Source organism: Alternaria arborescens, assembly GCF_004154835.1.
Source record: "Alternaria arborescens strain FERA 675 chromosome Unknown contig_22, whole genome shotgun sequence".
NCBI lineage: Eukaryota > Fungi > Ascomycota > Dothideomycetes > Pleosporales > Pleosporaceae > Alternaria > Alternaria arborescens.
The window spans coordinates 69,727-83,340 of NW_021167877.1; the positions used below are offsets into that span (position 1 = coordinate 69,727).

The 13,614-nt window shown below is 49.8% G+C and overlaps 6 protein-coding genes across 6 annotated transcripts; 4 read left to right on the forward strand and 2 right to left on the reverse strand.

The window, feature by feature from the left end:
- Positions 1–401: 401 nt before the first annotated feature.
- On the forward strand, positions 402–1,100 carry AA0111_g8574 (hypothetical protein; the record flags this gene model as incomplete). The annotated part of the gene is made up of 1 exon (XM_028655036.1): positions 402–1,100. One exon carries the CDS (start codon positions 402–404, stop codon positions 1,098–1,100), a length of 699 nt encoding a protein of 232 aa, XP_028503691.1.
- A 298-nt stretch (positions 1,101–1,398) lies between these two features.
- AA0111_g8575 (hypothetical protein) lies at positions 1,399–2,070 on the forward strand (the record flags this gene model as incomplete). Its single annotated transcript, XM_028655037.1, has 1 exon — positions 1,399–2,070. The coding sequence occupies one exon, from the start codon at positions 1,399–1,401 to the stop codon at positions 2,068–2,070; it is 672 nt and encodes a 223-aa protein (XP_028503692.1).
- A 1,299-nt stretch (positions 2,071–3,369) lies between these two features.
- AA0111_g8576 (GPI mannosyltransferase 1) lies at positions 3,370–4,725 on the reverse strand (the record flags this gene model as incomplete). The annotated part of the gene is made up of 2 exons (XM_028655038.1): positions 3,370–3,660; positions 3,712–4,725. The coding sequence occupies 2 exons, from the start codon at positions 4,723–4,725 to the stop codon at positions 3,370–3,372; spliced, it is 1,305 nt and encodes a 434-aa protein (XP_028503765.1).
- Positions 4,726–5,019: 294 nt separating this feature from the next.
- Positions 5,020–5,986, forward strand: AA0111_g8577 (hypothetical protein; the record flags this gene model as incomplete). Its single annotated transcript, XM_028655039.1, has 3 exons — positions 5,020–5,162; positions 5,214–5,231; positions 5,278–5,986. 3 exons carry the CDS (start codon positions 5,020–5,022, stop codon positions 5,984–5,986), a joined length of 870 nt encoding a protein of 289 aa, XP_028503690.1.
- Positions 5,987–6,425: 439 nt separating this feature from the next.
- On the forward strand, positions 6,426–7,835 carry AA0111_g8578 (hypothetical protein; the record flags this gene model as incomplete). The annotated part of the gene is made up of 2 exons (XM_028655040.1): positions 6,426–6,624; positions 6,676–7,835. The coding sequence occupies 2 exons, from the start codon at positions 6,426–6,428 to the stop codon at positions 7,833–7,835; spliced, it is 1,359 nt and encodes a 452-aa protein (XP_028503697.1).
- Positions 7,836–8,557: 722 nt separating this feature from the next.
- Positions 8,558–13,143, reverse strand: AA0111_g8579 (hypothetical protein; the record flags this gene model as incomplete). The annotated part of the gene is made up of 3 exons (XM_028655041.1): positions 8,558–11,899; positions 11,944–12,607; positions 12,665–13,143. 3 exons carry the CDS (start codon positions 13,141–13,143, stop codon positions 8,558–8,560), a joined length of 4,485 nt encoding a protein of 1,494 aa, XP_028503698.1.
- Positions 13,144–13,614: the final 471 nt, after the last annotated feature.

The following is a 13,614-nucleotide window of genomic DNA, read 5'->3' on the forward strand; positions in this document are numbered from 1 at the left end:
TGCGTCAGATTCTGCACGGGTATCTTCCTACGCTAGCGAATGTGTGAAAGTTGTGATAAATTGTCCCGGCTGATTCCTCAAGTTCCCATGATTCCCATGCTATGGATGGGTCTAGTGTGGTGAAAGTAAGCAGTGAACAAGCACTGTGAGTCTATCAAATCTTGCGTTCGTGTACGAATAGTGCTGTACGCAATCATTTACAGGAGGTATTTGGTGACTAGAGCTTCTATCCACTCGTCTGCACCCTTATACTTATTCTTGTCCTTGCATACGTTGCTCATCTAGCATCAAAGTCATTTACAAAGTGCTACCAATTTTCGTACAACCGAACTACAACGAGAGAAAAAGTGGAAACTTCCTAAAAGAGGAGACTCAAATTTGGCATCAACTACAGTACTACAATGTTTCGCAAAGCCACAAAAGTCGCTGCACGTCAGCACATCACTCGATGCGCGCACCGTACACTTCGCTCAAACCTCTTCAACAAGGAAACAGTCTTTGACAAGGAACTCGAAGAAGAATTTGGCTGGATGACAACTTACTCGCCCTTCGACCCTTGTTCGTACCGTCCGATTTCCCTCCCAGTGCAAAATAGCATGGTCATACAGATGCCTACAGCATTACTGGGGTTCAAGACGTCGGAGACAGAGAACGGCGTGGACGCTGTGAAAGAGACGAAGAAGGGAGAAGCGATTTTCAAACCATGGCCGTATTCCCTTCCTTCGTTTCTCCAACCCAAGAATGGCACAACGTTTTCGCTTGTTAACGGCAGTTCGACCACTCATACCAAGCACACAGGCGTCCTCCAGGCTATTTTGTACGGTGTCCCAGATCCAGAGCGCTTCTCTTACAAGCGAGAATTGGTGGCTCCAGGTAGCCTTCTGCATAAGATCCTGTATGGAATCAAGGAGATGGATGATGGAGAGGATGTTGTTCCTGTTTCTAGTGTCACATTTGCCAAGATTGAAGATGAGGCTATGGGTGAAGACAAGGCAGGAACGGAAGCGAAGATCATAGTGGTAAAGAACTTGGGTGTCAAAGTCGAGGTGGAGCATGTGATGAAGAAAAGTGATATGAGACATGGCATGATAGCCAAGTAGTCCTTGGACGACGCTTTAAGTCCCTTCTAGAAGACGAAATGTGAACTTCTGAGTCCGACATTTCGAAAATTCAGACTACATTTGGGGGAATTCTGTAGTATGCTTGATATACCATTGCAAACAGGAAATGGCTGGTTGGGCAAGTAATCCGGAATTTGGTTCGTCCGCATTCGATGCATGAGAAACATGGTTAGCCAACTACGTATCCTGGAAACTGCGAACATTAGTACAGGTCATTTTTTCATATAACGTACACTCAGGATTCTAAACTCTTTTTCATTCTCTATAGTAGCATATTATGGGAGATGTAACCGAGCTCCTGGCTTCTCTTGTAAACGATCCGGATCCAATACGTCAAGCTGGAGTCGGTCTACATGCAACCTCCTCTCCATCGTCCTTCACAGCAATCAACACGAGCATTATTACCAACACCGCTATCAAGAGAAATACGTCTGAGCCTCGCAGGTCGAACAAAAAGCCAAAGACAGCATTCGATCTCAACAAAGAACACAATGGACCAGATACGGCTCTCAATCCTGAGCCTCTTCACCAGATTGATGCCATGACTACAATATCCTCTTCAGGGACGAGATCTGCTACCGTTATTTCGTCTTTTACTTCAAATGTCGACCCCAAGCGTAAACCCAAAACCGGCAGACACAGCAAAGGAAAGGCCGCCAAAGAAGATCTTTCCTCATCACGCAAGTTCTTGGAAAGCACAGCCTTTGAGACTGGATCAGCAGCTGCTGCGGAAGAAAAGACAACAATCGAGATACACAAATCGGCAAAGGAAGCAGAATGGCAGTTATTTCAGCACGGACTGGGTTGGCATGAGGGACGCGATCCTTATGGTCTAGCTAGTCAACCGTATCATTGGTGGGAAGAACTAGTACCTTGGTGGGTGTGCAGAATGTGCAAAGAAGAGGATGAGAGAACGAGGGAAGGTGGTGCATGGCTGTCGCAAGGCTGACTGTAAGGTTGTGTGGTGTAGACGGTTGAAGGTTTGAATATGCTTGATAGAAACTGCAGTAGCAATACTCGCCTTACACTGAGAAGAACATAATCGGTGTGTTCTTCTCAGTGTAAGGCGAGTATTGCTACTACAGTTCCTTTTGCGCATACGCAAGACTAAGCTGAACATAAATAATGTATTTTTCTGAATACAGGACGAGTATTACTGTTGTGAATATTAGTATAAGGCATATTTGGGAGATCCTACACCCCGCCGGTTATCCGGCACTATACCTGCAACGGTTACTGTGCCTCAAGAGCTGTGCCTAATAACGTAGACTTAGCATCATTATACTACCCTAAGCGTTTCAACCGACCAACAATCATCTCACTTGCACGCACGCGAGGGAAGTTTCCTTGTACTCGTTCACGTAAGTGGCATTAAAGTCACAGAACCTACCTAGATGAACTACTCTGCCCTATGGCGCGAGAGAAACTCGACAAAAATGCAACAAAAGTCGCCGAGTCTGATGAGGTTTACACGCGCTATCTCATGAGGTACCGACGAGAAGCTTCGCTGACTCCTTTTAGGGACTGAATCTGGATCCAGATCTACGTAGGCTTCGCCCTTATACTCTCTTCGTAGCCATCCCTACCACGTCCAACTCCTCGACTGTTACCAGTTACTGGAAGCCGTCGTCATCTACCTCACGCTCTCACATACAGCTTCATACGCCGCTTAAGCTTGCTCAAATCCAGCTTGTCGATTCATGCGAGGATTTCGGCGTTGTGTGCATTCCAGCTCACGAACTTGGCCTCGCAGACTTCTTCCAGCGCCAGATTGAATCTCTAGAGATACCGTCTCGAGATGCAGAGATAACATCGAAGCTTGTCGCCAGTTTGCGGGACTCAAAGGCCAGCAACGCTAGTGGCGATGGAGTGGAAGTGAACATTCTTAGCATCACGATCCTCGGAGATGAAAACGGGGACCTAGTTCCCGAAGGGTGCAAGTTGCTCTGGAGGTGGGTGAAACCCCACAGTCAGTATTGTAAGTCAGGCTTTTGGGACTGCAGCCTGACAAAGGTCTTGGTGGATGCGGAGTGGAATGCAGGCAAAGGCGTCTCTATATTGGTAAAGGCTGCGGAAGAGGAAGAATACGACAGGGTGTTGCAAGGAGAAAAGAAGGCTGAACTTCCCTTTCAAACATAATGCAGGTATCACTGTTAGAGATGCTGATAGATTTGGATTGTAGAGTAGAGCTCCTCCTGCGAGCTGATTAATGTATGACGGCGTGCGAATTGCGATTTTTGACAGCCTGCTATAAAGCTCTCTTCTCTACCACAACATTTCCATGCGGTCTTTTCTGTTTGGTGTCATGGATAATGATACCTAAGATTACAGAATTGACAAGGAAGAATATTATGCTAGATATCCAGAGTCCTGGAACAAAGGTCGAATGGCCGTTGAACTCGAGCTGAAAGCCTTGTTGTAGCCAAGCAACTTGGCCCACGATCCAGAAGACGAGCGCAGGAATGCCGATAGACGAAGACTGGAGAAGGGTCGAGTCCGGAAGATAGTATGGGAGGAACATCATGTACCAGAGGAAGTACTAGAAGAGATTAACGTCAACACAGGGCTGATGAAACGATACAGTACTTACCTGGCTTGTGCAGACCTTGTTGAAGGTAACAAATGCAAAGGTCTGCGCTAACATCGTATTTGGGAGGTCTTTCTTTGCTAGCACCAAAGGCGTGAATACAGCGCTGAGGAGCAGTTGTGGAAGGAACGCCAGACGTTCCAATCCGAAAGACTGTGTTGCGGGTCCCATATTGGCAGGCTTTGGCGAGGACTTTAGATAGAGAAGCGTGTTATAAGGCGAAAAGTTATGACGGTGATCGCTACGCGTCACATGGTAGAGATAGCTGTGTTCAAGGAACGGCCACCCGTACATGTTGTACATGAGAAGGTTCAGACTCGCAAATGTAAGGAGGCTGTAGAGCGCAAGGTATATTCTCGCAGGGTTGAGAAAGTTGCGCATCCGGCCGAAAAGCGACGGCGCCGATTGCGCCTGAGCAGCTCTTTCCACCTCCATCTGAGTATCATCGAGAAACCAGACGATAGAAGCTGCGTAAATGAATGGATAAATTTTGAAATGCACTGCAAATCCGAGCAAGAACCCAGCGAGCGGTCTCTGTTTTGCCAGCACCGCCCATAACAGCGCAGTGACGAAGACCCCTAGCAGCCCTTCGGAACTACCTCTTGTACTGATAGTCGCAACCATTGGATTGAGCAACCAGATGCTTGCAAACTTCAAGGCTCTTTCATCGCTCATCTTCTTGTACTCTTTCAAGATGCGGAACATCATCCATCCCGTAGCCACATCGCCGATCGCAAACAGGATCTTTCCAAAGGAGAACCAGAACCGTCCAGACCATACAGTAGGATATATGAGCCATGCAAGCAGAGGCGTATAACGATACGTGTCTCGTGCGTAAGGGGACTGGCCGCGCGAGATGTAGCGAGCAGCATCAGTGAAGACATAGTAATCGATGTCGGTATATTTCATAGGCGAATTAGCGTCCTGCCAGAGTCCGTATATCAGGAAAACGGCTCTTAGCACAACAGATGTTGTGAATACCAATGGTGGACTGCGGAAAAAGGAGGATAGAGCCATGCTTTCATTGGAGTAGTAAACACCCAGCACACTCAGAATACATGCGGAAACTGAGTGTATGAGATAGAAAGAGTCGCGAACGGATATGCTGAACGGTAAATCTGATGTTATTCGGGGCAATAGGGAGGGTCGGCTTCCTTAGAGAAAGGGCTGCCGAAACTGGCTAATCCGTAAACGAAATAGCGCCCACGTGAGGACGTGCACTAGCGGACAATCCCAGCGCCTGGCTGACATTATGTATATACTCACTATCAGCGCAGATCCATGGGCTTCAAACGATCAAGAGACGCAGAAATGGCGGACGAGAAGCCAGACCAAGCTTCGTCACCTTTCGTGGCGATGTTCGAAGGCTTCCGTGCAGAGCTAGACGAGCACCATGATCGACGAGAGAGAATCATCAAGGCGTCGCGTGACATCACCGCATCGAGCAAGAAGATGTATAGAACAATGATCGAAAGCTCTCTAGCAGAATACTAACAATACGGCAGTATCTTCACTCTCCAGAGGTAGGTCTTCGTAATGACCTCACCAAATAGATACTGACCTGACAAGGGTTCGCGCCGTCGGCCAAGCAGTACCACCATGGGTTACCAAGAAAAACGCAGAATACTGGGAGACGATTGAAGACCGATACAAGAACATTGCTGCCGATCTCCAAGGTCTCAATGCCTACCGCTACTCACACAACATCACGGGCGGCAACCAAGAGTTCATGGAAGCGCTCAGCTTTCAGCACTACCTGGAAACGCAATCACTCATTTCGTACGATGAAGCCAAGTCACGCATTGCTGCCATGAGTGGTGAAGCTGGACCAATCGCGTTCACGCCAGAAGACTACATTCTTGGTGTTTGCGACATGACTGGCGAGCTCATGCGCTTCTCCGTTACGAGCATGGCTACTAATGGCAAGCTACCATCTGGCCAACAAACAGAATCAAACAAAAGGCTCAAGCAAGACAACAGTCAGGATGACGCTGGCGACAAGATGGACATCGATGAGCAAGCACCAGCTGCAAGTGAGGCGCAGAAGCCACGGACTGTCTTAGACGACCTGAGGGCGATTCGACTGCAACTCGAGATGTTTGACGCACCAGGAGGATCCAAGTTTGCAGCAGAATTAGAGACAAAGAAGATGCCCGTGATGCGCGAGTGCGTAGACAAGGTAGAGAAAGGTCTATACGGTTTGACTGTGCGTGGCAACGAGCGCCCCAAGGGCTGGATGCCAGATATGAGCAGTGCCAGAGAGGTTGAGAGCTACTGAGTACCGGTAGATATCATCTTTCCAATGAAATGAAATGCAAGACTGGTTTGCCTGTTCAGATGGTGTGGCTGGGGGAGTGGCGCACCCCACTTGGCGTGAGCACCTCATCATCGTGCGGTGATGCGGGCCCGAACTTCACTTGCCCACCCTTGACAGTCACACCAACGACCATGGTCTTCTGCGCCATGCCCAAGACTGACTCACATGCACTCGCTTTCGCGCCGCCACCTACGAGCGCAAACATAATGCGCTCGCCTTGAAACACTGCGCCGACAGCTGTAAATTGACCTGGCGCCCAACCACAAACCCGCACTTGGGCCTGCTCAAGCCGGAAACTTGGTTCACAAAACCAACCTGTCTGCCCTCAACCGCGCACACCATAACCGATCGCTGCCACAACCCTCACTACCATCGCCTACAAGGCACATCAAAAACAAGCATGCGTCGCAGCACCATTCCGCCGCGGTCTAGCAAGCCCGAGGCCGCCGCCATGCGCGCACCCGAGCCACCAAAGCGCAAGGTATTCAACTGTATCGTCGATGATACCGCCTTGATCGCAGGTGTCAAGAAGAGTACCCGCGACGGCATCCGCAAGTGGATCGCCCAGGACGCCATACGCCTTTATGTACCGCTGCACAGTAGGCTATAGTATCGCAGCTTCCCAGCCTCCTCACTAACACCATGACAAGCCCTCACCCAGCTCCATCGCCTCACAAATGGCACCGAGCGCGTCAACGCTGATGCCCGCGAAGCCGTCAAATGGCTCGATGAAGTCACGTCCAACGAAGCCGCTAGCCGCGTTATCCTCGAGGGCGTGGATGAAGCGTATACTACATGGGCAGAGGTGGAGCACTTCCTGCTACCCGAGACATTGCTCTCCATGGAAGACAGCGAGTCTGACGAGGACGACTACCACGAAGACCTAGAGAGTTCTTTCAACGCCCTCGACATGTCCGACGGCACTTCCATCAGCTCCACACACAGCTTCGAGGACGCGTCCAAAACTCCTGAGTCGCCTCGTTCGCGTGCGAGCAAGGCATCTAAACTTGCCCATGGCGCCACACACGCCGACAAGCCAGCCACGCTGCTCAAGACATCACCCGGTCGCGCCGCTCACAGCAGCAGCGACATCGCCCGCAGCGACAAGTCGCCCAAGGGCGCTGTGCCCGTCTATCTCCAGCCCCTCTTCAACCACATCTTGTGGCGCATCAATAAAGAGGGAAACCCCGATGCAGCTCTGGAGTCCTTCATTCTCCTCACTAATGATTCGGCCAAGCAAACCATCGCTCAAAAGTTCGGCATCCGCGCTAAGCGCCTCGAACAGCTCCGCGATGCCGTTGCTCGTGAAGATCGCGAGTATAAGAACCATCTGACCATCTACAAGATAGAAGTCGAAGCGACCGCTGCTAAGAGCACCGCTCCCACTGCACCCAAAGCGGCAGAGCGACCCAAGTCCAGCCCCGCAGTCGAGAGCAAGCCCGATGACAATTCTGATGACGAGGACGAGGTCCTTTTCAAGCGCGCTCCACGAGGCCCCGCCGCTACTACGAACAACCAACGCGTCCTCGACCCGAACGATTTTGCACGTACAAGCCAGCACCAGTCCCCTCGTGGTGGACGTGAAGGTCATATGCCGTCGCCTCGAGGTCGCGGCGCACCATCCTTTCGAGGTCGTGGAAACTTTGCACCGCGTGGCGCATATGTCCCTCCAGGACCAGTCTTCCGAGCACCGCCAGCTCCTCGTCATGATCCGAATGCGCCTCTAGACCCAGATTCGTTCTCTCGTCCCGCCCCCAAGGTGGGCCCAGTCCGTGGCGGAGGCAGGCGAAAGCTTTGGGAACCGAACTAGCCAATTGAACGATGAGCGTCAACACCGACGTAGTAGACGAAATTTCTAAAACCATCATTGTTCGAACCGAACGCCGAACGCGATCAAGGCATGAGCGTCTTCCACAAAACAAGGCTTAAGCGGGACAGATACTGGACTATACAGTGCCCATACGACCCTTCAGTCTGCATCACATCATGCCATTATCGGTCAAGAGATGAGCAGAAGCCCTAGCAGCTGGTTCGCCGGAGCGTCATGTTCTTCATCTTTCCAATCTGGTCAGCCCAAAAGCTGTCGTTACGTCTGGCGATCGAGCTGGGTACAACCACATTCTTGGACCACACCTCTTGTTGGGTGTGTCTCCACGAGCACTATCTCCTATATTGTTTGCGTCCGTTTTTGCTTTACGACCAAATTGCACAATCTCCTCGTTCGCTACATGATTACGGTACTTCTATCATCCACCTGGAAATGGTATTTCTTTCTGTCTTGAACGAGGCTCAATTTTCACTTTGACTTCTCTCTCACATGCCCATCGACTAAAATCCCGAAACTTCAGAGTTTGGCAATTGGTCAGCTGTAAGAAGAGATTTCATAGCTATGAACAATAAAATCAATGTTTTGTTTGTGACGTTCACTACCAAACTGTTATGAAAACAATCTGTGTCAAACATTCGTTAAACCACATACAGAGAAGTCTCTCAGAGTGAAGGTCATGGCCACTTTCACTATGCCATCTTTACCTACTTCCTCACACCTCTCAGCAACAGTTCGAAAGCACTTCCCTTCTTCTTCAACTCTCTGAAACCCCCTTGCTCAACTACCCTGCCCTTATCCATCACGACGATATGCCCAGCAATAGCCATCATCTCTCGCGTGTGCGTGATGATGATGACCGTCATCCGTTTTCTCGGCTCCTTGCCCTTCTCGCCGCCCTTTGCAGCCATCCGGTTTTGATGCTTAGCAACTTTGATATCCCAGTCCTTATCTACACCATCCCAGATTCTACCTGAACGAGCGTGAGGCGATAGTGGTGGAGAGATGGGAGGCGACGTCTCATTGTCATCGTTAACAAGACGGAGAATAGTATCGCGGATGATGTTCATAGAAGCTACGTCTAGCGCACTGGTCACTTCATCTAGGATCAAGACATCAGGGTTCCGCAAGAGCGCGCGTGCAATGGATATGCGTTGAGCTTGGCCACCAGATAGCCCTGTTCCGCCTTCGCCGATGAGTGTATAATAGCCCTGCGACAAGCTATCGATAAATTCGGATATACCAGCTGCACGAGCAGCTGCATGAACACTCTCAATGATCTCCTTGGAGTAGGGAGGGGAGAGACTGTACGCAATATTCTCTGCGATGGTACCAGGGAAGATGACAGGCGTCTGCGACACCAATGCTATCCGGGAACGGAGAGTGATGGTGTGTAGATCTTTGACGTCGTGATTCGAGACGCTCATGCTACCTGCAGGGTCCGATGACGCGGCTGCTTTGCCGTCTGTTTGGTATAGTTTGAGGAGGAGAGAGGCGATCGTTGATTTCCCCGAGCCAGAAGAACCGACAATAGCGGTGCAGCTTCCTTGTGGAATATTGAAGGAAACATCGTGCAGTACCTGAACGTCTTTTCGTATCGGGTATCTGAAGTTGACTTTGTTGAGGGAAATATTGCCTGCAGACTGGATTTGAGTTGTGCCAGCGAGTTCGTGAGATTCTGTTGGAAGCCGTGCGAGGCGCAGTAAGCGTGATCCTGCGTCTCGAGAGATGTTGATCTGCGTGATGTAGTTTGACAGGTAGCTGACGTGATTGACACTGAGCATGAGCACCAAGAAACACTCATTTACTTCAGTGACAGAATACCTGTTCCACGATATGAGCAACCCTCCGTACCAGAAGAGTAATATGGCGACAAAGATGATCCCAGTGTATGCTAGTCCATAGATGGATCCAGAATATATCGCTCGCTTGATGCCGACGTTAATTGCTTCGGTGGTTGCGTTGTTGTATTTCGTTCTGAAGTGATCTTCCAATGCCAAGCATCTGACAGTCCTGATGTTGACGAATGTCTCGTGGAGCACTTGACCAACGTTATCATCAGCCTCGTTCGCTAGTCTTTCCCAACGGCTACTGATCTTGTTGTAGCATTGAGTGATTGCAAAGAGTATTGGACCCGTTGCAAGAGCAACGAGCGCCAACTGCCATGCTATAGCCATACTCCAAGTGATCCCGATGATGATCATGAGGGAGATAACGAGGAAGATACAAGCAAATCGCCCTGGAAGATTTCGCGCTTCCTCAGCAAAGTGGTCTAATGTCTCGGTAAGTCGTGATATGCTATTCTCCTCCTTGTCAAAGAATTCTCGTGGTTGCATAAGGATGCGGCGCATGGCTTCCTTCTTCAATGAAAGAGCCCATGTTTGTGCCACTGTATCGGAAAGAAAGAACATGAAGTAGCTTGTAAGTCCATCGACAGCAGCAATGCCAAGAATAGCTAGAGCATAATTGCGAGCTTGTTGGTCGTCGGCGGAAGCATCATAGAATGTGCTCAAAAGCTTTGCAAATACCCATGCGAAGGTCGGCGTACATGTAGAGTGGATCGTCGCGCTAAGCATCGCTCCTAAGAAAAGGAGACGAGAGCCCCAACCTATAGCGGGCCATATAGACGTGAAAATGTCCTTCATAGGCAGAGAGAGGGCGGAAGTATCCTCTTCCTCCTCCTGAATCTTTCGACGAGAGGGGCCGATCTTGGAAAGAAACTTGCCGTTTTTCAACCGCTTCTTCAGTGATTCCATTTGAATCGGGACAGGCTCGCGGGCTGTAAAGGGCTGTGGATGTGGGTCTATCCGCAAGACTGATCGCGTTGATAGTCTGGATACTGAACGAGAATCAATTTCTTTCGAAAATGACATAGAGCATATTTTTGCATCCGACCTTGGTGGAGCTTCGAAAGCTGGAGAGCCTGGCCTTGAGCCATGATCTTTCGAAAAGAGCGTTTCTCTGGTAAAGCGTGACTTGTCTGGGCTCCCGAGCTGCTTCAACTCTATCACATCCCAGGATGGTTCGACACTCCCCAACAGTTCGGGTGTTAAAGTTAGTTCTGACTGCCTGCCTCGATCACCCTCCTTTGTATGAACGGATTGTCTTGAGTACGTGATGAGGTCAGCCTTTTCAGTTCCTGCCCAAGATGCACGAGCCTTCCCGAGAAATGGCACCAGCATCTGCTGTCCAAAATGAACCGCAGAGAGCGGCCGTTGTGTCGAATTGACTTTAGGCATTCGTGGCTCGTCGTACAGTAATGTGATACCATCGGTCTCGTTTCGTGTATAGAAATCGCCATCACTATCCGATTCGCCATCCTCATGACCTTGATCAGTTTCCTTCCCTATATCGAGGAAAGTTTGGAAAGCTCCGACTTGAGACTCCAGCTCTTTTCGATATCCCTCTTGCACTACCCGTGCATTGTCTAGCAGGTATAGAAAATCATCGGGCCGAATTTGAGAAATTTCATGAGTAATGATGATCGTGGTCTTCCCCTTCCTCCAACTTCGTATGGCTTCAAGCATCTCCGCTCTCGAGACGTAGTCGAGAGAACTAACCGATTCGTCCAAGATCAGTACCGGCGAGTTTCGAACCTTGGCTCGAGCTAGAGTCATCCTCTGTTTTTGCCCTCCACTCAGCGAATCGCCCCTCATACCAAGACTGGTATCCAATCCGTCTGGAAGCCCATTTACGAAAGGCTCTAGCCTGGAAAATTTGACCGCGTCGTGAATTTCTTGCATATCAACCGTATCGCGTACGCTCCCGAGCGCAAGATTGTGACGGATAGTGTCGTTGAACAGCGTGCCGTGTTGCTCGACAAGCGTGACGTTTTGCCGTAACCAATGCACGTCCAACTCTCCAAGTGGTACCTTGTCCAGGAATATCTGTCCCAAAGAAGGCTGGTAGAAGCGTACGAGAAGTTGGCCCAGTGTGCTCTTCCCGGAACCGCTTTTGCCGATGAAAAAAGTCGTTTCCCCAGCTGGAATGAACAGCGAGGCATCACGAATAGCAGCTTCATCTCTGCGTGTTGGGTATGAGAATGTGACCTGGTCAATCAGCGATTGCATGACACAGACAAGACGAGTGTTACCTTTCGAAACTCAATATCGCCCAGACACTGTACAGGCCGTGTCCGACCTTGCGAATCAAGTTGCTGATCGGTTTCCGACATCGGCTTCGTGAGCAAGCTCAATTTGGCGCCCGCCGTCTTGCCTTTAGACAATACGATCAGTTGGGGCATTATCTGGGTCATTCCAGACATTGCCATGAGTACTGCCCAGAATGTTGTAAAGACTCCCCCTGGAGTACTGTCTCCAATATCGACCAGGTGGCTGCCGTACCAAAAGCCCTGAACGAAGACGCTGAGTGTAAAGAACTGCATGATGCCGATCTGAATCGAGCGAAAATTGGCCACCCATCTGTACGAGTTCGCTGCGAGAGTGATGATGTTTGAGAAAACATGTAGCTCGTAGCGTTCGCCATTGAAGCATTTGACCGTTTCGATGTTTGTCAATGCTGTTGTGATGTACTTGAGTCCAGACTGTAGCTTTTCGGCTTGCTCCTGTACACGCAATGATAACCGACTTGCGACCAACGATTGGACCACATATAGTGTTGGTATGGTACACAGAATGACCAAGGTCAAATTCCATGAATAATAGAATGCGACTCCCAAGGATGCTACCCCCTGTACGAGTGATTGTACAGCCTCTCCAAAAGGAGATGACACGGCCAGCTGCAAGTCGCGGATATGCCTGCCCTTCGTTAGCGGCTAGTCACTACGACTTGTACGAGAGTGAGGTGATACCTACATCTGCAGTGTCGGCAGAAATGCAGTGATACCAGACTCTCGCGTATCGAACCAAGCTATGTCCTTCTTGAGCAGGGCATCGAAGACCCTATCGCGCGCGCTCCTCGCCTGGAGCTCTCCGAACACAAGAAGGAAGATAAAGTATAAACTATTCGCAATCCAATTGAGGGTTCCGATGCCGGTGAGAATTATGCAGAGCTTGGCAATGTTGCTGATAAACTGGTCACTGTCTATCTCCCCTTTGCCATAGCTTGTGTATTGACCGGAAATGAGACCGTAGAGGATCGCGAAAACAGGCATGGTAAGGGCAGCGAGGGACGCCGTAAAGATACCGCCGACAAGTACGAGAACATGTTTGTTTGTGGTGAAGGTAAATAACGTCTTCCAGCCAACGCGTGATACGTAATCCTGCTCTTCATGTGTCTGGGATGGTGTCTCTTCGCGATCAGCCGCAATGTCGAAATTAGAAGTTGTCGTCATATCGGCCGTCCGGGCACCACGACTTCAAAACAAGAACGATCGTGAAATATCAAAATTGATAAGAGTTGAAAGCGATGTAGCGAGGTTATGGAGTGAGCGCAGAAGGAACTACCGTATGCGGACTAGGGTGGCGGGCATGTGGTCTTGAGATATTCTCGAACACCCGCTTTCATCGCTTACCTTGTTTGCTCTTAACATTGTTCACAAGCCACCAACCGCAGTCTTCGTAGAAAGCCGCAGAGTTGTGCCGGCTCTTCCGACCATTTGAGAGAAGACAAGATGCTTAGATTCCTGGTAGACCTTTTGAATAGGTGACAAACTAAAACTGACACACCGAGCGCATGTAGCGTTCTTGCTGGCCTTATCTTTGGATATGCGCAATAGGTATAACTTCACTACTCACACAGATTGCACGTTGATCACAACGTTGGTGGTCAGATGAGGACACCGCCTCACTGTTGAGTGTGCTGC